A 23,832-nucleotide genomic window follows, 5' to 3' on the forward strand; every position below is an offset into this window, starting at 1 on the left:
GCAAATGTGTGTGCAAGGGACCCTTAAAGGGGTTTTCCAAGATTTTCATATTGATGGATTTTTGCAGTCACGGCACATGTGCGACTCACGCGGCAAACATTCATTTCTATGGGATCACCGCTACATTGTGATGCCCCCTGCGATTCTGGCCATGACCAGTGTCGCCGTACCCTAAGTTCCAGGTTTGTACTCCTATCATTATGTGTCTGATGCATGGGTCATTGAGGAAGAACCTGTTCTGTGATGCTCTGTGGGAAAGGAATATGCCCAGTGTCTTCAAAGAGTATAGATGTCTGGGGGAAGGGACTGGAAAAAGAAACAGCTTAGCACACTCTGGTTCTTTGCTAGACAAGGTGTTGCTGTTGCAGAGCAGAGGAGGAGCATGGCTGGTGGAGGAGGAGGAGGTGTTCCTTAGCTGTGTGAGAAGGCTGGCTCTATGTACACTGTATACACACTGCAGTCACATGAAAGTAAGATCAGATTCCCTTTCCACAGGCTGAAGCTGTCACTAGCAGTGACTTTAGGAACTAGAGGGAGAAGAACCCTGGTGCAGAGCTCCACGTTCATCCTGGTCCTACTTTGCAAGTGACATCTACAGAAACATCAGATCTGCTGATTTGTTGTATCAGACCTCTGGAGATTAAGAAGATGGAGATCGACTGCTGATTTAGCAGTTTTACAACTCTTGCTTTAGGCAGCATTTTGGACAAGAGGGACATTATTTGAATGACATATCTAGGCTAGGTTTCTGACACTTTAGTGATCATGTGCCATAATAAGAGTGCCAAAGCCATGTGCTAAGTGGGATTCAGTGATCCACAGGTAGATAGATTTTTCTAGGGTCTACAGGTCAAGGAATGGCTGCTAAGTCGCATTCTTTGTAAGCCAAATCCGCTTTTAGGTGGAAAGGGGGTTTACATACATTACTTTTGGAGTACCCTCAATTCAAGACATGTCTCAGACAGAAGTGGATTTAGCAGGATGTGGTATCTCATTTCTGCTAGAAGATCCTGCCGAACTGTCCGCTCTTGCTGCTTTGAGGAGAAGAAGACTTTCAGGAAAGGAGCCTAGAAGAAACTCTTACCAATTTAACAGGAGAAGCTCTGCTCAGTTAGAACTATTGGGTTATGACCCACCTGGGACTTCTTTCTCCTCATGGTCACCAGAGGAACCATTGAGATTGACATTGGAAAATAACGTGAACTCTACTCCTGACTTGGTCTCTACTGTATCTCCCAATCTCCCATCACAAACCACCCAGCTAGATGTTCTGCCATCTTCTGGGACTTTGGACAGCATTGTGGACATCAGTTCTGAGTCTGAAGATGAGGCCAACAGAACTGACAGAGCTTCAGTGCCTCCTCCTAAGCCCGCAGTGATAGAAAATAGACGTGAGCAAGAAGAGATCGATGAGAATGAGACCAAAGCGGTGGCCACCTCGCCAGATGGGAGATACTTGAAATTCAACATTGAGATTGGAAGAGGGTCTTTTAAAACGGTTTACAAGGGTCTGGATACAGAAACAACAGTGGAAGTGGCATGGTGTGAACTTCAGGTAAGATGATCTCTAAACACTGTGCCAGCCCCTAAATTATGCCCCAAGGTTACAACACCCCACATACTCACTTCTTTTTTTAGTTAGCAAAAGTAATTTAAAAACCATACAAAGTATAATTGTATTATTTTGTCTAATTTCCCCTTTTGCCCCTAAACTGTACTTGACATGTTCCTATTTTGTAAGTACTGCCATGCCTGTCACTTATCACTTATCTTATTAACTTTTGGTGAACATGAGCAGGTTCTTCTGCTGAATTCAGGTTGTGTTGCAGTAGGACAGGATTGTAATAAAATAACTAATTGTTGTTACACCTAATATATATAATTTCACCAACAGGGGTTGTTCAGTCACAGATCATGTTCCCAGCAGAGGTGCAGAATGTATTTCACTTCGGTCTGGTTAAGGGTACTTTCACACTTGCGGCAGAGTGATCCGGCAATCTGCATGCAAACGCAAATGCATTGCAAGAACGGATCCGTCTCTCCGTTTGTCATCCGGAGAAACGGATCCGTTATATATTTTTTTCACATTTTAACCGGTCTGCGCATTGCAGTATTTTGAATATCGGATCCGGCGCTTATACATTCCTATGGAGAAAAAAATGCATTCCGCCAAGTGTTCAGTTTTTTTGGCCGGAGATAAAACCGCAGCATGCTGCGGTTTTATCTCCGTCCTGAACAGTCAAAAAGACTGAACTGAAGACTTCCTGATGCATCCTGAACGGATTACTCTCCATTCAGAATGCATTAGGATAAAACTGATCAGTTCTTTTCCGGTATTGAGCCCCTAGGACGGAACTCATGCCAGAAAAGAATAAGGGTACTTTCACACTAGCGTTTTTCTTTTCCGGCGCTGAGTTCCGTCCTAGGGGCTCAAATCCGGAAAAGAACTGATCAGTTTTATCCCCATGCATTCTGAATGGAGAGTAATCCGTTCAGGATGCATCAGGATGTCTTCAGTTCAGACTTTTTGACTGATCAGGCTTTTCAGAAAACCGTAGCATGTTGTATTTTTACCTCCGGCCAAACACTTTGACTGAACGCCGGATCCGGTCTTTTTCCCGTTGACTTGCATTAACGCCGGATCCGGCGCTGTGTGTTCAGTCAAACCGGATCCGGCTTTTGCATGTTAAACCCGAAAAATGTGTCCGAAAAAAAGTCCATAAATGGCGGGTCCGTTTTTTCCAATGCATTTTTTCATTGTGATCAAAATCCTGATCAGGATTCAAAAGTAATCCGTTTTCACACGTTTTTCCGGATCCGGCGGGCAGTTCCGGTGTCGGAATTGAACGCCGGATTAAAACAACGCTAGTGTGAAAGTAGCCTAACACTATTGTGAAAGTATATGTCCTCATGTACCCAAACCTGTCCTTGTTCTATCTGCGTTTATAGAGGATAGCATACTGCCCCATTCATTTCTATGGGGCCATGCACACAGATCCTTGCAGGCGTTGTCCTATTCTTGTTAGCATTGAGGACAAGAATAGCCGTTTCTATTGATGAACGCTAAAGAAAATGCGGAAAGGACATAGAAGGTGTCCATGTTTTACAGATCTGTTGTTAGTTGACCGCAATAGGGACACGGCTGTGTGCATGAAGCCTTGCAGACTTAGGTCTCATGCACACAACCATATGTATTTTGCAGTCTGTAAACCACTGAACCGCAAAAGACGGATACCAACCATGTGCCGTCCGCATTTTATGGACCAGAATAGGACATGATTTGCAGAACGGACATAAGGAGGCTCCTGGACTGTAAAAATGTTAGAAGAAACTGCACAAAGTGTGAACTACAGCTTACATTATTACGCTAACAGCAGCCTATAGGGTGAATGTAGTACTGCAGTGTACGTCTACGCTCATCCTGTCTGTCTGCTCCATTGTCTGCTAATTTAGTGACTCTGAGGCTGTGGATCCTGTGTTGTATTGGTAATAAACAGTGATTAGTGCCAGGAATAACTCTCAGTGGTGCCAGGATGATATGAATAATTCAGCTTTGCAGAATTTTTATCTATGTACAGTCTATATCTGCCCTGAGAAAAAGCTTCAGAATGATCTCCTTTGTGCGCTGAGCCGCTGACCCAATATTCGTTGTAAAAGTTAAGTGTTTCTTTTTTTCAGGTATACGGGAAATGATGACACTCATTGACAGCACTCCTAATTAACATTTAATGAGCCAGTCCTAGGGCTGCTCCTAGATGTCAATGTCATATTTCTTTACATAGTTATCATTTGTTATTATGGTTGTATGTATGATTATTGTGTTCTGAGGTTTACTGTTATTACTCTTTATAAAACGTACAGTTCTTTATAAAAAGCACCATTTCTTCGTGTTCTGAAAGTTAGGGTGCCCCCACACCCTCCAGAATTTTTCCTAACATAAAGACATCCCCTAAGTTAGGCCTCTTTCACACGAGCGAGTTTTCCATTATGCGTGACATGAACGCATAGCACCCGCACTGAATCCTGACCCATTCATTTCAATGGGTCTGTGTACATGAGCGCTTTTTTTCACGTATCAGTTCTGCATTGCGTGAAAAACGCGGCATGTTCTATATTCTGTGTTTTTCACGCAGCCCTGGGCCCATAGAAGTGAATGGGGTTTCAGTGAAAAACGCATTGCATCCGCAAGCAAGTGCGGATGCGATGCGTTTTTCACTGATGGTTGCTAGGAGATTGTTTGTAAACCTTCAGTTTTTTATAACTCGCTTGAAAAACGCATTGCCCCCGCGCTGAAAAAACGAAACAACGGAACGCAATCGCAGACAAAACTGACTGAACCTGCTTGCTAAACGGTGCGAGTTTCACTGAACGCATCCGGAGCCAATCCGTCACGGTCGTGTGAAAGAGGCCTTAGTCTATGGGGATGAAAAGTTTTAATACCTGCACTCTGTTCTGTTGTGGATTTCCTGGAGCTGAATGTCTCCATTCATTTCAATGGAGAAGTAATCCATGCAGAAATCCGCAACATCATTTTCCGCCACGTGTGAGGGCACCCCCACCTGTGAGATATGAGGCCTGTGCAGAGGAACATGACATGTGCTATCGAGCAACTTCATCTAATGTGTGCATCTCCTGACTCCTGCTTCACCTAATAAATGTATGACTCACGTAACATTTCACTCCTTAATGTTAATGCGTAGTGTAGCATTGACTCCAAAGAGAGCTGTGCCTCTTAAAGGGGTTGTCCATCTTCATAGAGTTTTTTAAGTACCCCCATTCCTGCCAACAGGACCTGCTCCTGTTCAGCTCTGTGGGTCCACCACAATCTTCACTGCATTATGGCCACCGCATATAAACGTCAGGCATGGACAGGGTTATGTGCACCGCTGTAGCCAGTGACATGGGGCCCCTCACCACTGCGGCCAGTCACTGGCTGCAGCAGTGCACAATACCCAGCCCATGCTGGAAGTTTATATACGGGGGCCAAAGTGAAGTGAAGGCAGCGGTGGACTCATGGTACTGGAACCGAGCATTGGGGAGTAGGGAAGTATGGTTCTCTTCATAGTTTCTGCTGGGTGGAAGTCATTTAAAAAAATTTTTTTTTATAAAGTTGGACAACCCCTTTAAATCACACAGGTCATATGCTAAAGGCCATGTGAACAATGTGAATTGTGTTCTCGCAGGTGAAAGTATGTACATAGAAACATAGGAGATTGACAGCACAAAAAGACCACATGGTCCATCTAGTCTTTCCTTTTATTATTACTTATCTTAGGATAGACATGTGATTATCCCAGGTAGGTTTAAATCCACTTACTGTTGAGTTACCAACTGCATCTGCTGGTAGGCAAGGTTTTCACTTGCAGATTTTCTGCTGCAGTTTTTGGAGCCAAAGCCAGGAGTGGATTCAAAAAAGAGGCGAGGTAGTATCGGTCCTGTATGTCCCTTTATGGTCCACACTTGGACACATGACTTCAAGCTCCTGGACCCAAAGGCAAAATCGGCTATCACTTATCATTTACAGTATAATGCTACTATCCTCTTTGTGTATCAAGGGGGTGTTGGGAACCCAGACACATCTTGGCCTAGGCATTAATACAGCCTATCTAGCCCCTATAGTTATGCCACTGGTGCACATTAAGGATACCTGCACATGGGTACAGGTTTACAAACCAAAAATTCACATAGATTTCTGTGCATTTCCGTCCCAAAACGTACTTGCGGGTTTTGTTGTGGATTTGCCGCAGATCTCACCATTGCATTGCAGCGGGTGCAAAAAATTCTAAATCCGCAGGGCAGGTCAATTTCCGCATGAATAAAAAAAAAAGCAAGATCTGTGTCCATGGCTTTTTGAAATACTCGCCTAGCTGTGTTGTGTAGTACCTGTTACTGTACCTCATACTTCTCCATTATGCAGTAGCACTTCCCATCAGGTCTACAAAAGGCCCTCTCAAATGCTCCACTTGTTGGTTTATGTTGCAATATAGTAAAGGAGCGTAATCATTTGTGGGCAGTAGATACAGGCTAGCATGACTACCTGCGTGGCTGTGGAGGCGCATGGCGTTCTCTCGGATCCATCATGATGTCACCACCAGGTGACAAGTTTCAGGTGATCTCTTATAATCAGTACACGTACAGCTCACATTTATTGGGTAACTTGCCTGGGCTTTATCTATATGGTAGTATAGTTGTCAGCAGACATGTTCCATGGGAGTGCTTGGAGTACAACATATCCAATTCTTTCTACAGAGATAGAGAAAAAGACTGAAATGACAATTTAAAGGAGTTATCCAAGACTCAGGGTGGATGACCTGCGGGGGTGATCATACTTACCTGGTCCCTGCTGCTGGGTTTGGTCTCCGTCTCTCAATGTCCAGCTCTTCTTCTCCCTACTGCTCTGAAATGAGCATCCTGTTGACTGGCTCGCAAGTGACCGCTGTAGCCAATGACTGGCGGTAGCTTTATCCTTTATCCACAGGTGACGCAGGAACAGGTGATCGCTGAGCCAGTAATTGGCTGCAGTGGTCATTAGATCCCCCCATCAACAGGATGTTGATTTCAGCCCAGCAGGGGCATGAAGAGCGTGCCGTAGAGCGTTGGAGACCAGGTAATAAGTATGATCACCACTGCTGGTTGGCCACACTGTGAGGTCTGTTATAGTCTTGGATAAACCCTTTAAATATTAGTGGTGGGACAATCCAGAAACTGGATGGTGCAGTGAGGAAAGTTCACACTTCAGTTATTTGGTCAGTTATTTCCATCAGTTGTGAGCCAAAACCAGTGGTGAAGCCTACTCATACAAGGTTATACAAGGTATAATGGAAAGATTTGCACCTGTTCTGTGTTTTTGAGCCGCTCCTGGTTTTGGCTCACAATAACTGATGGAAATCACTGATCACATTACTGAAGTATGAACTTGGCCAAAGTGTGGTGGCTGTTGGGAGCAGCAGGCATGGTATTGAGGTGCACTAGGCAGCAGAGTATTGGGAGGTGTTGGGCAGCACAGCAGACACAGTATTCAGGGAGCACCAGGCACTATTGGGTTAGGCCTTATGCACACGACCGTTTTTCGGGTCCGTATCCGAGCCGCTGTTTTTGCGGCTCGGGTGCGGACCCATTCACTTCAATGGGGCTGCAAAAGATGCGGACGCTGTCTGCATCCGTTGCTCGGTTCCAAGGCCCCGCAAAAAAAAATATAGCATGTCCTATTCTTGTCCGTTTTGCGGACAAGAATAGGCATGTCTACAATGGCCCTTCCGTTCCGCAAATTGCGGAAGGCACACGGGCGGCTTCTGTTTTTTGCGGATCCGCGGTTGGCGGTCCGCAAAAAACGGCACGGTCGTGTGCATGTAGCCTTAGGCTTAATTGACATTTGTGTTGATTTCCATTTTTCTATTCCATCCAAGGAATTAAAAATAAAAAGTTTGCAGACTCTGACCTGTCATATAACAGACACCAACAGGTCATGATGAACTCCATTGCCTATAATGGAGTCCGTAGTTTCTGAGACAAGCATCTTACTGGACAAAATAACGCAGCATGCTGCACTACGTTGTCCTGTTGTTTTTACGGAGCCTGTGACGCTGATGTGAATGTAGCCTTAGAGCAAAATGCAAAGTATTTGAGGCACCTGGAGCAGCAGTCACAGTTGGAGGAAGCCTTCATGACAACCTAATATATCCATATTTATTCTCGACGATGATGACAAATATTGCCCCATTTACAAATGTCAGTTCATTTCTGCCAACAAACATGTGCATTGCTGCCAGGCCAGGATTCAGAAAGCGTGATATGCAGCAAAGATTGGGTACAGTGCTTTTAGAAAACATAATAGGAACATTTAACGAGCAGCAAGGCAATAAATAATTACATTATATGGTGTTCCGTGTTCCCTCAGACACCACATGGCAATTTAGGAATAGGGTGCAGTTAGTGAACTACCCCAGCTAAGCCTCGACATACAGCTGTCCTCCACCACTGAAAAAGTCTGTAAATTAGATAATTTATGTTAAATTGTTTCCAGCAAGTCCGTGTTCTGATGGACAGAGGGTGATGGTCACTATTGCCATTTTTAGAGGGAAGCAGTCCACCAAGCAGGCGCTGCAGGACAGACTCTATTACACGCTATATATAGGCCTGTCAGTGCTGCCATGTGTAAGATATATACTGTGCACGCGTCAGGCACGTGCTCTGGTAGTGCGACAGATCTAATTATTAGACATTTAACATTATATAAACTATTCAACTTTTGTCTTAAGTTGGTATGAGAAAATTACAAACTGTTAGACTGTTTGGTTGTGAGGTCTTCTTCAGGACCTCGATTCCAACTGTAGTGTATAGTAGTTGGAGGAGCCTGATACAGGTCAGGAGAAGGCTTGAGTGTAAAAAGTTGACACTTGTCCTTTAAATCTTGACAGGCTGCTTTGCTTTGAGGGTGCCATGGGTCTGCTGCAAGGAAAAAAGCTTAGTTGTAGATGTCACTGACCACTTCTCTTAATCACTGGATATTGTGCCTCCAGACATCTGTTTGATTTCAGAAGCCAGGGCATCAGGTGCTGCTTATATTCTTCATTTAACAGATAATTCAAGTTATCTCAGCTGCACATAGAACATGGCAGAAAGAAAGCGCAGATGTCTGGAGGAAGAATTTGGGGGTTGTTGACTATGACTGGCATATGACTTCAAATGCCCTTCAGTATGTGGTTTATGTAGCTCATCAGGTTCAGAAGACAAGATCATTTTATACTTTCCCAGCAGATTTTTCATATGACGCCTGGCACACAGCCAAATTTTATTGCCCTTGGTCCTGGATCACCCGCGGTTCTACTGAACCAAACTAATTCTCTTTATGTCTTCGCTGTTCCTTCTTACTTGATTCAACACTCTGCTGAGATTCTCTTCTGTACTTTCCTTCATCTTAAACCTAGATATTACTACCAACATGCTCCTTTTCCCTGCCTACCTGTGTCTTCTTCTACAGTTAATGTGGGAATTGTTCTCATTCCTACTATTTTAACCCAAAACTTTTCTCTCATTTCCAGCTCTTCTTTTGGTATGTACTCAATCCCTCCTCCAGGTTCACTTGGTCTGTACTGCTTTATTTTCTCATGATTTCTACCATTTCACGAACAAAGTACTTTTCACCCTTCCTATCATGTCAGTAATTTATTTTGAAGATTAAAGGGAACCTGTCACTAGGACAGACCTCAGTGTGTCCTTTTAGAGTTAAATGGTTTTTTCAGCTGCTCAACATTTTTTTTTACTAAAAGCTTATAATGGTAAAAAAAATAATAATTGAGTAACACTCCCCTCACCAGTCCCTGCTGCTCCCATGCCACCACTTGCCAGATCTCCCAGGTCTTTGTATCCTGGCCTACAACATTGATAGTTCTACACAAACATATGACCAGTCTCTAGCTGCTGCAGACACCCCTGAGGAGGCCAGGATACAGAGTCCAGCAGGGGACTCGAAAAGAAGCACCGCAGGAGTAGGTGAGCATTATTCAGTTTGTTATTTCATAGCATTCCAAGGGGTTGTACAGAGCCAACAGAGAATATGACAAAGTAGACTAGTAATGTGTGGTAAGAACCATTCCGTCTATCAGAGTATAACTATGAGGAGAGAAAATTGGGCACTAGGTTGTCCAGGGTTTTAATACTGATGGCCTATCCTGAGGGTAGACTATCAATATCAGATTAGCAGGCGTCTTACTGCAGCACCCCCACCGGTGCAGAAAGTCAGAGGCAGAACTACACAGCTCCATCCATTGTGTAGTGGACAGAGCTTGTAACTGCAGTGCTGCTCCTCATCACTTCAACTGGTGTTGGACCCCTGTGATCTGATATTGATGCCCTATCCTCAGGATAGGACATCAAAATCCTGAACAACCCCTTTAGACTAGTGAGTATAATTGCATCCATTAAACAAACCCACTATGCCAAACAAGCAGGCTCAGACTGGCCCACAGGGGAACAGGTGAATCCCCCGGTGGGCCCCTGAGCAGGGTGGGCCACTAGTTTGACATATAGATAAGCTGGCTGAGATGCTATATAGTACATTGCGTATGTACCAAGTTTTATTCGATTTCAACAACTCCTTGGTGCGTTATCTTTTTCAATGAGTTTACGTTTCAATGGTATTATTATAGTTCACGACAGCTGGTTACATTGATAATAATATAATCCAAGGTAGTAGAACATATCTATTTCATAGGAGCATCGAGAACTGCACCTAACATGATGCAAACCTTGCCAGCTGTCTCCAGCAGTACAAGGGCAGCATTAGAATGGCTTGTTATCTGGGATGGCACGACTATCATATTGCATCGGTTTACATATTGCATTAGCCGTTACATAATGCTAAGCCTGTAGACTAAGATATAATGCTACCATGTGCCACCATCCTTCTGTGACGGATCTGCTGGGGTCACTTTTCCGGCAAACCAATGCTATTTCAGTTTGGTGGCTCTCTTGCCATCCCGTAGCAAGGCCTAAATGAAGCTACCTATTCCGTATTAAAACACGTGGCCAAGTATTACCTACTGCCTAGCTGTACACTTTAGGTTTTTGCCGAGATCTCTGTGCCATGAGTCACCATGAGTGAAAGGTTTATAGGAACTTTCAAAAATTTGGAAAACCTTACCAAATATCGTAATTATTCAGTCCATGTTCTTATACGACCGTATGAATTTCTAATAGACAGGGGAATGACTTCATTCATCAATGATCATAGAACTGCTGAACGTGTTTTGGAACTATGAAGGGTAAACACAAATCTGTCATCTTCAGAAAGTTAGGCCTGACCCCCTCCCAAATCCTAGTGTCATGCCGCACATCTCCCCAGGGCAAAGATCGCGAACTGTGCACATAACTACACACAACACAGATATAAATAGTCTGGCTACGTACTGGCCCTCTGGGCAAACCTCGGACGTGATCTTATTGCGTCAAATCTCTACTGACGAGGTCACTTTATCCTAATAATGCAAGTCTCTGTAAGTGCAGAATAGGAAGCGACTGTCATTACTACAGCCATGAGGGTCTTCTGTTCTTCAGTGCGTAGTTACCTCATGATGCATGATTAAAGGGGTTGTGCAGCGATGAGGACAGGTCATCAATATAAATGGCTGCACAACCTCTCTAAACCTGATATGTACTATACAAACAGCCAGTGATTACTGTTAGTATCCCTGTGTAAGACAAGACCATAGAAAAAAGTCTGACACATAAAGCCTTATTGTCCTAATGAGCTCTCCTTTTTCAAGCATATTTATGAATGAAGATAGAAGGTCCTTCTATCTTCATTCAGCAGGACCTGCGCTGACGTCACCGCGTTCACCACGTGGTGAGCGCGATGACGTCAGCGCAGGTCCTTTTGCAGGTCCTGCAAGAAGAAGAAAGAAGACGATAACGGCTGCGCGACCAAGTGGATGAGGTAAGTAATTTTTTTTATTATTTTTTAACCCTTAATGGACATTTTACTTAGCATTCTGTATTAAAGAATGCTAGTAAATGGACTTTAATGGGGTCCCGGGGCTCATCTCATCATCTCCTTAGCAACCATCCGTGAAAATCGCATTGCATCCGCGCTTGCTTGCGGATGCAATGCGATTTTCACGCAGCCCCATTCACTTCTATGGGGCCTGTGTTGCGTGAAAAATATAGAACATGCTGCGATTTTCACGCTACGCACAAGTGATGCGTGAAAAACATCGCTCATATACACAGCCCCATTGAAATGAATGGGTCAGGATTCACTGCAGGTGCAATGCGTGCACGTCACGCATTGCACCCGCGGGGAAAACTCGCCCGTGTGAAAGGAACCTAAGTGTGTGGTCCCTGTGACTTTCTTTCTTGTTCTCCAATGGATTTTTTGACCTTGTGTAGGTTGGCTGACTTTCCTTCATGTAGCTTGTAAAGTGCTTGAGGCGTCTCAGTGGTATGTCGCTGTTCTATCAGCCTTGTGGAATGTGCCTGGATCCTTAAAGGAGCCCCAGTAGCTCAAGGCTCTTATTTGTTACAGTGATCTCACTTTACTGACCCTGTGATATTGTGATATTGATTGCAGGCTCTGATTTACTATTACAAGGCAGTATAAGTCTGGAATCACACATAACATTTTTGTTTCAGTTTTTTGTGTCAAACACAGGAGTGGATACAAAATCGAGGAGATGTATTGTTCTTTTCTTTATGCTTTTCCTTCTTTTCTTTTTCTTTGTTCCTAACCTTAAAGATGACCTGTAACCTCTCCTGACATGATTACTATAGTAACTATTTGCATTTCATTTAAATAACAATTCTGGAGCATCTTTTTTTATAACTATGTTGTGCCATTCCTTTATTATTCCTACTATAAATTGATGATCACATTGACAAGTGGGTGTTAGCTTGTGTCCCTGCACTAATTGAACAATTGCACACACTCCCAACACCCAGTTGTCAACACAGACAGGAGATGTGATAGATCCTTCTTTAAAGGGAATCTGTCACTAGCAATTTACCCCCAAAATGTTTTCATGAATCCATGTTTAACAGAGTACCTTTTTTCCATCTGTCTCATTCTTTTGATTGTCAGTCTTGTCATTTCTTCAAAAAATCGATTCTTATGATATGTAAATGACGCCTGCGCCGGCATCCCAATCCCCGCGCAGGCGCAGTGCCGGCGATTGCCTGCGCTATGATAAGATGACTGACGGCACTGCGCCTGCGCGGGGATTGGGATGCCGGCGAGAGGAGGATCGGGGTGTTTGCCGCAGAGCGCGGCGCTGAGGAGGGGGGGGTGTTGAGCACTTAGCCGCACCTCTGGGAGGCGATTTAGATGAACTTGGAGGCGTTATTAGTTTTCAAATTTAGCCGGGCACGGCACTTCAGAGGGGCGTTCCTGGGCACCGTGGAGAAAGAAGAACGCCCCTCTGGGCTCCTTACAGCGTCATTTACATATCATAAGAATCGATTTTTTGAAGAAATGACAAGGCTGACAATCAAAAGAACAAGACAGATGGAAAAAAGGTACTCTGTTAAACATGGATTCATGAAAAAAAAAAAAAGGTAAATTCCCTTTAAAGTGAGTTCTACCACAGTTTTCTTAATATTAATTAATATTTTATTACCTTACTCATGTCAAAAATTTGAAAAAGATGACATTGAAATGCACCTTAATGGAGAATGCAATGCTTATCATCAGTAAGCAATGCTGCATCCATTGCTTTTAAAAGAGGACCTATCACCATGAAGATGCAGTGCAATCGGCAGGCAGTATGTTTTAGAGCAGGAGGAGCTGAGCAGAGCGATGTATAGTTTTGTACATGTTTTAGTTTTATACATTTAAATCTCATCTTCATAACTTCAGGAGCTGTTATCAGTGATTGATAGCATTCTCAGTGTAAGTGTGTATACAGAGATAGCTGTCAGTCACTGATAGTTGTACACAGGAGAGGTGTTATCAGTGATTGATAGTATTCTCTGTGTAAGTGTGTATACAGAGATAGCTGTCAGTCACTGATAGCTGTACACAGGAGAGGTGTTATCAGTGATTGATAGCATTCTCAGTGTAAGTGTGTATACAGAGATAGCTGTCAGTCACTGATAGTTGTACACAGGAGAGGTGTTATCAGTGATTGATAGTATTCTCTGTGTAAGTGTGTATACAGAGATAGCTGTCAGTCACTGATAGCTGTACATGGGGTGGTGTTATCAGTGACTGATAGCATTCTCTGTGTAAGTGTGTATACGGAGATAGCTGTCAGTCACTGATATCCGTACACAGGTGTTATCAGTGATTGATAGTATTCTCTGTGTAAGTGTATATACAGACATAGCTGTCAGTCATTAATAGCTGTACACGGGGAGGTGTTATCAGTGGTGGACAGCATTCTTTGTGTATGTGTGTGTGTATGGAGATATCTGTCAGTCACTGATAGTTGTACAGGTGGGAGATGTTATCTGTGATTGATAACATTCTCTGTGTAAGTGTGTATACAGGGATAGATGTCAGTCAGTGATACCTGTACACAGGGGAGGTGTTATCAGTGATTAATAGCATTCTCTATGTAAGAGTGTATACATAGCTGTCAGTCACTGATATCTATACATGGGGAGGTGTTATCAGTGATTGATAGCATTCACTGTGTAAGTGTGTATACAGAGATAGCTGTCAGTCACTGATAGCTGTATATCAGGGAGGTGTTATCGGTGATTGATTGCATTCTCTGTGTAAGTGTGTATACAGGGATAGATGTCAGTCACTGATAGCTGTACATGGGGGAGGTGTTATCAGTGATTGATAGCATTCCCTGTGTAAGTGTGTATACATAGCTGTCAGTCACTGATAGCTGTACATGGGGTTTGTCTTAAGTATAGAAAGAGCAGAGATTTAAATGTACAAATTATACGTTTTACTAAAGCTTTTCCCACAAAACTATATATCAGTCTGCTCAGCTCGTCCTGCTCTATAAATTGTTGCCTGCAGATTGCACTGCATTTTGCGGTAACAGGTCCTCTTAAAACCTAGATGGTCTTTGTACAAATCCGCCCATTTACTGTGACATGTAGTAATTGTCTGAGAACGCCATATGGTATTTCCCAGTCACAAGAGCAGGGGTCACACACACGACTGCCTATCAAGTATTTACGGCTGGAGATTTTCTACTTAGTCATGGATACAAAGCACTTCACCGTCTATAGATCATTGGTCTATACGCCATCTGCCTTCCTGAAACAATTAGCCAACCGAACTGGATTTGAAAAAATATATATAAAAAACCACATCAAGTTAAAATCTCTTCTTTATTTTCCACTGAAGAGATAGAATATTAAAAACTGTACAACATACAGAATAAATAATACGTTATAATCTGAATGCTTGTGTATACTCTCTGCCTGATGATATGAGCAGACGGTGGGGTATTCAAGTTCTTTTTAATTATCTAATGGATCTATCAGCAAAAGCAGACTGTTTTACAACAACCTGCAGTCTGCTGCCATAAACCTCTGATCGCTCTAGAATGGTTGCACAAAAGACAAATCTGAAAAGTTAGCACTTGGTTTATCATGCCATAAATCTGGCAGTGGAACTTACTGACTAAAAGGTCTGTCAATGTCCTCCAAATCGGGAAGAGTCCTTTGCCGTGCGGCGCGTTCTAGCTTTTTACATTTCGTTCAGTCTGTAATATGTGTTATCATATTTATGAGAAGTTATAAATCACAGCAGATTTTATCTTGATCAACGTATCTTTCTTTTTTTTCCCCGGCAGTACATGTGTTAACGTTTTCGGTGCACAGGCCTTCATCAGACACTATAGTGTAAAGAGAATTGAACAAAATAATGAATAATAAATAAAAATAAAAAAACTAAAATCCATACAATGATTGATGTGATCGGCGTATATAAGCACCTTGATATGCCACACCTGTGAGGTGGGATGGATTATCTCGGCAAAGGAGAAGTGCTCACTAACACAGATTTAGACAGATTAGTGAACAATATTTGAGAGTAATGGGTCTTTTGTGTATGTAGAAAATGTTTCAGATCTTTGAGTTCAGCTCATGTAAAATGGGAGCAAAACCAAAAGTGTTGCATTTATATTTTTGTTTAGTGTATTTGGGATATATGTTTTTCATCTACATTATTTTATCCATATGACGCCACTTTTGTATTTGACATATTTCTATATAAATACCTTAATGCATAATCAGACATAGGGAATAATGCCCTGGTTGTGAATCATGACAATCTCTCTGATAAACGGTTATGATAACACGTCATATGGACATCATGTTGAAACCTACAACCTTAGCTGAAATCCTGTAGCCGCATGAACAACTGTGGATAATTTCATTTATTTTCGTTTAGTGTCTGCATCACATCAGTCATTGTATGGATTTTCGTTTTTTTTATTTTTATTTATTATTCATTATTTTGTTCAATTCTCTTTACACTATAGTGTCTGATGAAGGCCTGTGCACCGAAAACGTTAACACATGTACTGCCGCTTAACCTGTTTTTCTGAAATAAAAAGAAAGATACATTGATCAAGATAAAATCTGCTGTGATTTATAACTTCTGATACTTGGGGTGGGAACCTTATACACAGCGTAAAGTCTACAGAGTGCGACAAAGATTACTAAATGGTCATATTTATGAGAACATATTTAAAGTTTACAAGAGAAAACCTTGACCATTCAGTCTCTGCTTGTGTTATCTGTTATGTTTCTCAGCAGCAGGGTTACAACAGGGAACAAAAAAAAATAGTTGACCACTTAAAGGGGTTATGCCACCATGTTATTTTAACATAATTCAGCACGAAAAACGAATCACTTTTGTAATTTACTTTCTGTTGCTCTATTTGTGAGATATTCTCTTTATTTTATTATAATGGCACCCCCTGCCGTTTACTCTGTATAGTCATGTGCGTGACCATCTACTGAGGTGGTCGCACATGCTCACTTCCATCCTTTTACTGCCATGCCTACTGTTAGAAGCTGTGACAGGTACAGGGAGCAAGCTGCGGTAGAAAGTACACACCCTGAAAAAGGACGCTGCTAGCTTCTAGCTTAAAGAGAATCTAGCGGAGCAATGGGGGGGAACTCTGGTACAGAGCTGGTTCTAGCTTTGTTAGAAAGAGATTATCATGTACTATATGATGTCAGAATTTTTTTTTTTACATCAGTCACGGCAGAACCCCTTTAAAGTGTTTTAAAGGGAACCTGTCATCAACTTTATGCTGCCCATACTAACGGCAGAGTAAAGTAGAGACAGGTGAGTTGATTTCAGCAGTCTGTCATTTATAAGTTAAAAGTAAGTGGTTGCCGAGAACCAACATCACAATCATTGCAGACTGGGCCTGGAAAAGAGTCATGGCCAGTGAGGAGAGTCATGGTTATTCATGAATTCCTGCTCTCCCTGCTGATGATTGACAGTCTTCTACCTAGTTTTCTCCCTTTCTGTCTAGGAGAGAACTGCCAATCATCAGATGGGCGAGGAGAGCAGGAGATTATGGATAACCAGGACTCTTATCAAGTAGATTTGACTCTTTTCAAGGCCTGGTCTGCAATGATTATGATGCTGGTTCTCAGCAACCACTTACTATTAGCTCATGACTGACACACTGCTGACATCAGCATTTCTGTCACCATTTTATGCTGCCCTCAGTGAGGTCAGCATATACAGTAGTTGATGACAGGTTCCCTTTAAATTTAATTTTATTCCCCATGCAATAATGATTCTGGCAGGTCTTTTCCTATAACTCTATGTTGCTACGTCCCCAGTTACTGCTACTAGAGGCTTATTGAAGAATCTGTAACCGGGTGGTGACAGCACTGATTGGATAGTGTCAGACTGTGCAGGGACACATCCCCAACTAGTAGCACCCTATTATAGATTTGTTGATAAACTTCTATTAGCAATAACTGAGGAACAGAACAACATTGAGTAATAACAAAAGATTATTCCGAATCGTTATTGTATGTGGCATACAAGTAGTTACTAAAACAGACATGTCAGGAAAGCTGAAAGGTCCTCTGTCCTCAGGTCCTCATTCCACTGAGACTCTGCTGGGCTTTCAGTGGGGGTCCCAGAGGTTAGACCCCACCGCTCATACACTGGTAGAATTTCATCAAGGCCAAGCAGAAGAGGGACTGCCCTCTCACAGCAGGAGCGCAGTGATTGTCAACTATGTAGCATCTAAAAACTTTCCAAAACAATGACTGACTTTAAAAGTCCCAAATATTTTCCTTTTTTTTTCTCGTTCATTAATTCAGTACTATTATTGCCAAAAATATAGAGGGAACACGGACTGCAAATATTTGTGTGTAAATGAGGCCTTTATCTCTGTGTCCATGCCTATTCACATTCTAGGCCTTGCTGAACATGATCAGTCCTCTAATAATCAAGAAGCAGATTTAGAATCCCCTTACAGCACCTTCACATACTGCAGATTTTGTTGCAGAAAATTTCTGTGACTGAAAATGAGTTCATTTATCTGAAATGGGGTTGTTTTGGTGGGAAGCACAGGGATTTCTGAAAGCGCCATTTAGATTAATGGGACTGATTTTCAGACGCAGAAATTTTCTGCAGCAAAATCTGCCACTTGTGTAGGCATCCTTATAGTCAATTTCCAGGCAATGTTCTATATTCATTCAGCAATATGCATTAAAACAGAGTGAGATAGTAGAGAGGAGTCCCCTGTTCAGGATCTGCATCAATTCACCAGAGCATAGCATCACTAGGCAGAACATTATCAGGAGTAGTGAGAATATGAACTTTTATGTTGCTCCTGAAAGTGCACTGGAGGCGGAGATTCACTATGAAATGAGCTACTTCACAGGCCCTCCCCCTGCTCTGAGTGACAGCTATAGTGGTCTTCTGATTGGATGCTACAGCTGTCACTTAGAGCAGAGGGAAAGGGCTGTGAAGCAGTTTAATGCAGAGAGCACTTTGAAGGAAAGCCTTGTGTGCAGTGCACTTATACAGGTATTACTGTTATAAGAAGTTGTGTCCTATCCATAGGGTATCGTGCAGCTATTAGCTTGGTGAGGGTTCTACCTCTGGATCCCCTGCCAATGACAAAAATGAAGGGAGTGGCAAGTAAAATATGCAACATGCCATTCCATGACGTTCATTCTCAGATATTTGTGACAGTCCCATTGGAATGAATGGCACATGTTTGACCTGCTGCTTCATTCATTTTGGAGTATGGAGGCCTCTGTACTTGTGAGTGTGAAGATCTCCTTCAATCTAATAGTTATCCCTTATCCTGTGAATAGGGGATAACATCTTATAACCGGACTACCCCTTTAAGGAGCAGAATTTGGCAGAATAAATGTTCATATTTATACTACTCCTGATGATAAAATCTCCATTTAAGGTAGTTTGTATTGTTCTCCCCAGCCCATACCTGGTACTGTCAGCAGTTTAGCATAATCAAAACTGCTGACAGATTCCCTATAAGGCCCCTTTCACACGAGCGAGTTCAAAGTGCGGGTGCAATGAATGACGTGAACGCATAGCACCCGCACTGAATCCTGACCCATTCATTTCAATGGGGCTGTGTACGTGTTTTTTCACGCATCAGTTCTGCGTTGCATGAAAAATGCAAAATGTTCTATATTCAGCGTTTTTCACGCAGCCCTGGCCCCATAGAAGTGAATGGGGCTTCAGTGAAAAACACATTGCATCTGGAAGCAAGTGCGGATGTGATGCGTTTTTCACGGATGGTTGCTAGGAGATGTTGTTTGTAAACCTTCAGTTGTTTATCACGCGCGTGAAAAACGCATCAAAACGCATTGCACTCGCGAGGAAAAAGCTGAACAACTGAACGCAATCGCAGACAAAACTGACTGAACTTGCTTGCAAAATGGTGCGAGTTTCAGTGAACGCATCCTGAACGCATCCTGAGCCACGCTCGTGTGAAAGAGGCCTTAGAATATCTACATAGAAATACTGTAAAGTGGATTATGTATAATAAATATGTAGATTTCTTTGTCCAATTTACCTTTGTTTGCTTTCCTTTCTCGTCATCTGAGACATTACTGGCATCGGTGGCTCAGCTATTTTCGGTCGTCTCATAAAAATGAATGGAGAGTGCACTGTGCAAGCGCAGGCAACACTCCATTCACTTCTTTGGGACTGCCAGAGATAGCCCTTTGCTATTTTTGGCAGTCCCATAGTAATGAATGGAGGGTGGCCGCACATGTGTGACTGCTCTTGGCTCACTTCAAGGGTCCCGTTCTGGAGATAGGTGCAGGTCCCAGAGGTGGAACCCACACCTATCTGATTAGCGATATGCCACCATTGTCTCATATGAGACAACCCTTAGGTGTTATATTACTTTGTTACTCCTTCATATCAAAACCATCTGCAGAAAAAAGTCTTCATTTGTGGTATATTTTTCCTACCAAAAAGAACATCATTATTCATTGTTCGGCAGTAGGAGAGCTTGTAATAAACAGAATTCATTTTCTTCTCTTGTCATGAGGACTTAATTCAAGCTTTGTAGCACGTTGTTGGGATGAAGTATTAGTTCAGTAACTCCATCCTAATTACTGCGCCCGAGGACAATCACGTGTTCTAATCATTTATCCTTGGAAATATTTCTGGAAATGTCCCAGTTTTTTTGCAAACACATGTACATTTATTTTTACTCTGTAGGTGAACTTTCAACTTGGTTGTCCTAGAATTTTTTTTGTGTTTCATTACCAAAAAATATTGTAGGACCATTTTTACATAGTCAGTGTTTCACCAGTGATTTCCATCCGTGATTGTGAGACAAAACCTGAAGTGGAGGTACACTTAAAATACTCCAAAAATTGGTGTATATTTCTTCACAAATTTTTCAGCAGTTGATCGCTAACGAGCATTCGTAGGAACACTCGTTAGCTATCATCTTGCAGTGTTTTACTGCCGCTGATTGCCTCATATATTGGACAATCCAAATCTTTTGATATGTTAAAAAATTATCATTTGTGGGCATAAGATCGTGGTGTCTGATCACGATCTGCCGGCAGCAAACCACTATACAGCATGGGAAGGAGAGATGGTATAGCGATCGCTCCTCCCCATGCTGCGGAGGAGATTGCTGCATGTTATAGCAGCGGTCTCCTCCACTAGCAAGCAGGCTTCCTTCCCGACAATCTTCTGCCACATTGGGCTGCGTAATACAGCCTTAACTCTTGTCAGATCAGGACCAAATACTGTAAAGACTTCTATAGCCTAATAAGAATAAATTTGTGATTATGAATGCATCCACTAATTGAGCCTCTGAAGTGGCACTCGGAGAGACATATGCTAAATAGCATGAAATGTATTCTTCTGTCAATAGCAGCTGAAAGAATACCCTGCCAGGCTCAATAGATGTCGGAAAAAAGTGGTTACATTCATATGTGAATTGCTAAAGATATATATGGCTACTTTCTGCTATACCAATAAGTTTTTATAAGTTTTATTATTGTTCTAGTCTATGAAAAATCAAAAAAGAAATCTTGATAAAAAGAAAAATCTGCTCCCCCTACCAAATATGTTAGCAAAAAATAGGGGACAGATATAAGAGAGCAATGCTGCAAAATCAGACTACACAGCGTTTGTTTGTTGTCTGTTACCATGGCGATGCATACCTCTTAAGAGGATATTTTTAATCAAGACTAATGGCAAATATTTATTTGTTTTTCCTTTTAAATGCATAAAGACATCACAACTGGATTGTGAAGGTGGGCGCAGGCGTTAATAAGTTTGCAGTTGTTTAATACCTTGTATTTCACAGTAGAATCTGCATGTTATTTTATAATAAGCGCCTACATGTTGTAGTTTCTTAAATGGGCTGTCTGTTATAGAAAACCTTGTTCAGGGCCCTCATCAATTAGCCATACCAGAGAACAGCTATGAAAGCCATCTAGGGAGGACCCAGTACATCCTCGTGGAAATGAAAATGGCGTCATGCTTTGTTTCCCCTTTGGTGGCCTTGTAGGAAACTGAACACTTGCTGTTGAGCTTCTCCACAGATTACAGTTTTTGAGGAAGGCTGTCATCAGCGTATTATCTGAAGAATTAAAAGGCATTGTCCAAGCAGACGTTCCCTTTCATATCAAAGATGCACTAGGCTTTATGAACAATGCATTCGGAAAGTCTTCAGACCCTTTCACTTTTTTCACATTTTCTTATGTTGTGGCATTGTGCTAAAATAAAAAAACAATTCAAGTTTTCCCCTATCATTCTGCACTCAATACCCTATAATGAGAAATTGAATGTACGAAATCTTTGCAAATTAATTGAAAAGAAAAAAACTAAAATATTGCATTGACATAAGTATTCAGACCCTTTAGACCTTATTCAGATGTCAGTGAATCATGGACGTGTGTTTTCCTTGTTTTCCACGGACAGCACACATACCAATTGATTTTAATGTGTGTATTACTGCTGTCCGGGGGTCTGGGGTTACACCATGGAAGCATTGCCTATTTTGGTTCTTGTTTACACATCCCTCATGCCCATTATAGTCTATGAATCCATGAAAAAACAAAGACACAACACAGATAGCATCAGTGTTTTGTAAATGTTTCATGAATTGTTGCTAGGAAATGCTCTTGAAATTAATTTTCAGCTGAACGTTGTCCATGGAATGCATATGACACATATAGGGCAAAAATGGGCTCATGGACCAAACATGGATCTTCACATACATCTTCATGGATGAACCGTTGACCATGTTATTACTGATGTCATCACAGACACGGATGTATGAATGAGGCCTTAATCAGTATTTAGTTGAAGCACTTTTGGCAGCGATCACAAACTCCAATCTTCTTGGATATGATGCTGCAAGGTTTGCACTCCTGTATTTGGGGATTTTCGGCCATTTTTCTCTGCCAATCCTCTCCAGCTTTGTCAGATTTGATGGGGATATCAGTGAAAAGCCATTTTAAGGTATTGCTGGAGATATTTGATTGGGTTTAAGTCAGGGCTCTAGCTGGGCCGCACAAAAACATTTACAGAGCTGTCCCTGAGCTACTCCTTTGTTGTCTTGGCTGTGTGCTTGGGTTCATTGTCTTGATGAAAGGTGAACCTTCGGCCCAGTCTGAGGTCCAGAGCACTGTAGATAAAGTTTTTATTAAGAAAATCTCTGTACTTTGCTCATTACAGCTTTCCCTCAAACCTGAACAGTCTCCCTGTCACAGCCACTGAAAAACACCCCCCACAGCATGATGTTGCCACCATGCTTCGATGTAGGGATAGTATTGGGCAGGTAATGAGCAGTGCCTGATTTCCTCCAGACATAACATTAAGGCCAATTTTGGTTTCTCCAGACCAGTGAATCTTGTTTCTTACAATCTGAGAGTCCTTTAGTGTTTTTTTTTTTTTTTTTTTTGCAAACTCTAGATGGGCTTTCACTTGTCTTTTACTGAGGAGAGGCTTCTTTCTGGCCACTCTCCCATAAAGCCCAGATTGGTGGAGTTCTCTAGGGATGGTTGTCCTTCTGGAAATTTCTCCCACCTGCACAAAAGATCTTTGAAACTCAGCCAGAATGACCATTTGATTCTTGGTCACCTCTCATTCCAATTTCCTTCTCCAATGATTACTTAGTTTGGTGGGGCAGCCAGCTCTGGAAAGAGTCCTGGCTGTCCAGACATCATCCATATAAGAATTAAAGAGTGAACTTTCAGTGCAGCACAATATTTTTGTACCCTTCACCAGATCTGTGCCTCTATGCTTTCATGTCTCTGAGCTCTACAGGCCGTTCTTCCCGCCTCATGGCTTGGTTTTTGCTCTGATATGCATTGTCATCCTTGAGACCTTAAATAGACAGGAGTGTGTCTTTTCAAATCATGTTCCGCATGGGATTTGGTCTTCACTGCAGGGGACCCACGAGGCTTCTCCTTTTTGGAATAGTCCTGGTGTTGGCAACTGATTCTCAAGTCATGTGCAAAGCAACAAGGGGTCAGTTAATACTTGTAGTTGGTAAATAGGCAGAGGTCAGGGCAGGAAGAGTTTGTGAGATTCCGTGAAGATAATCTGAGATCAGGGCAGGTGGCAAAGGATCAGTACAGTAGACAGCCTATGATCAGGACAGGTGGCAGAGTCAGTTAACAGGCAGAAGGTAGGTACACAGGTAGAACAATCAGAACGGCACACCTTCACTGGTAAACTAGTAAACTAGGAAGCTAAGCTCAGGCCAGGAGTGAGAGGGCAGCCCAGCATTTATAGAAGCTGATTAACAATTAGAAGCAACTGTGCAACTACACACAGATCAAGGAGAGGAAGGGAGTGGTGGTGATGGCAAGTTCAATGAATAATGTTCCTAATAGAAGTAGCAGGGCAGCAACAGACACAGGCCACAGCTATAA

General features: G+C 42.3%; 1 protein-coding gene and 1 long non-coding RNA gene across 2 annotated transcripts in view; both read left to right on the top strand.

Annotated features, from left to right (window-relative positions):
• The first annotated feature begins 438 nt into the window (after positions 1-438).
• WNK4 (WNK lysine deficient protein kinase 4) overlaps positions 439-23,832 on the top strand; it is a 143,443-nt gene continuing 120,049 nt past the window's right edge. The window contains exon 1 of the mRNA XM_040435482.1: positions 439-1,555. Within this exon, the coding sequence (XP_040291416.1) occupies positions 953-1,555 (603 nt within the window). The 5' untranslated portion in view covers positions 439-952. The remainder of the gene's footprint in view (positions 1,556-23,832) is intronic.
• LOC121003644 lies at positions 4,154-19,314 on the top strand. The gene is made up of 3 exons (XR_005779576.1): positions 4,154-4,250; positions 12,130-12,135; positions 19,245-19,314. It is a non-coding gene; the product is annotated as an uncharacterized LOC121003644 (long non-coding RNA).

This window comes from Bufo bufo, chromosome 6 (genome assembly GCF_905171765.1).
Source record: "Bufo bufo chromosome 6, aBufBuf1.1, whole genome shotgun sequence".
Lineage (NCBI taxonomy): Eukaryota > Metazoa > Chordata > Amphibia > Anura > Bufonidae > Bufo > Bufo bufo.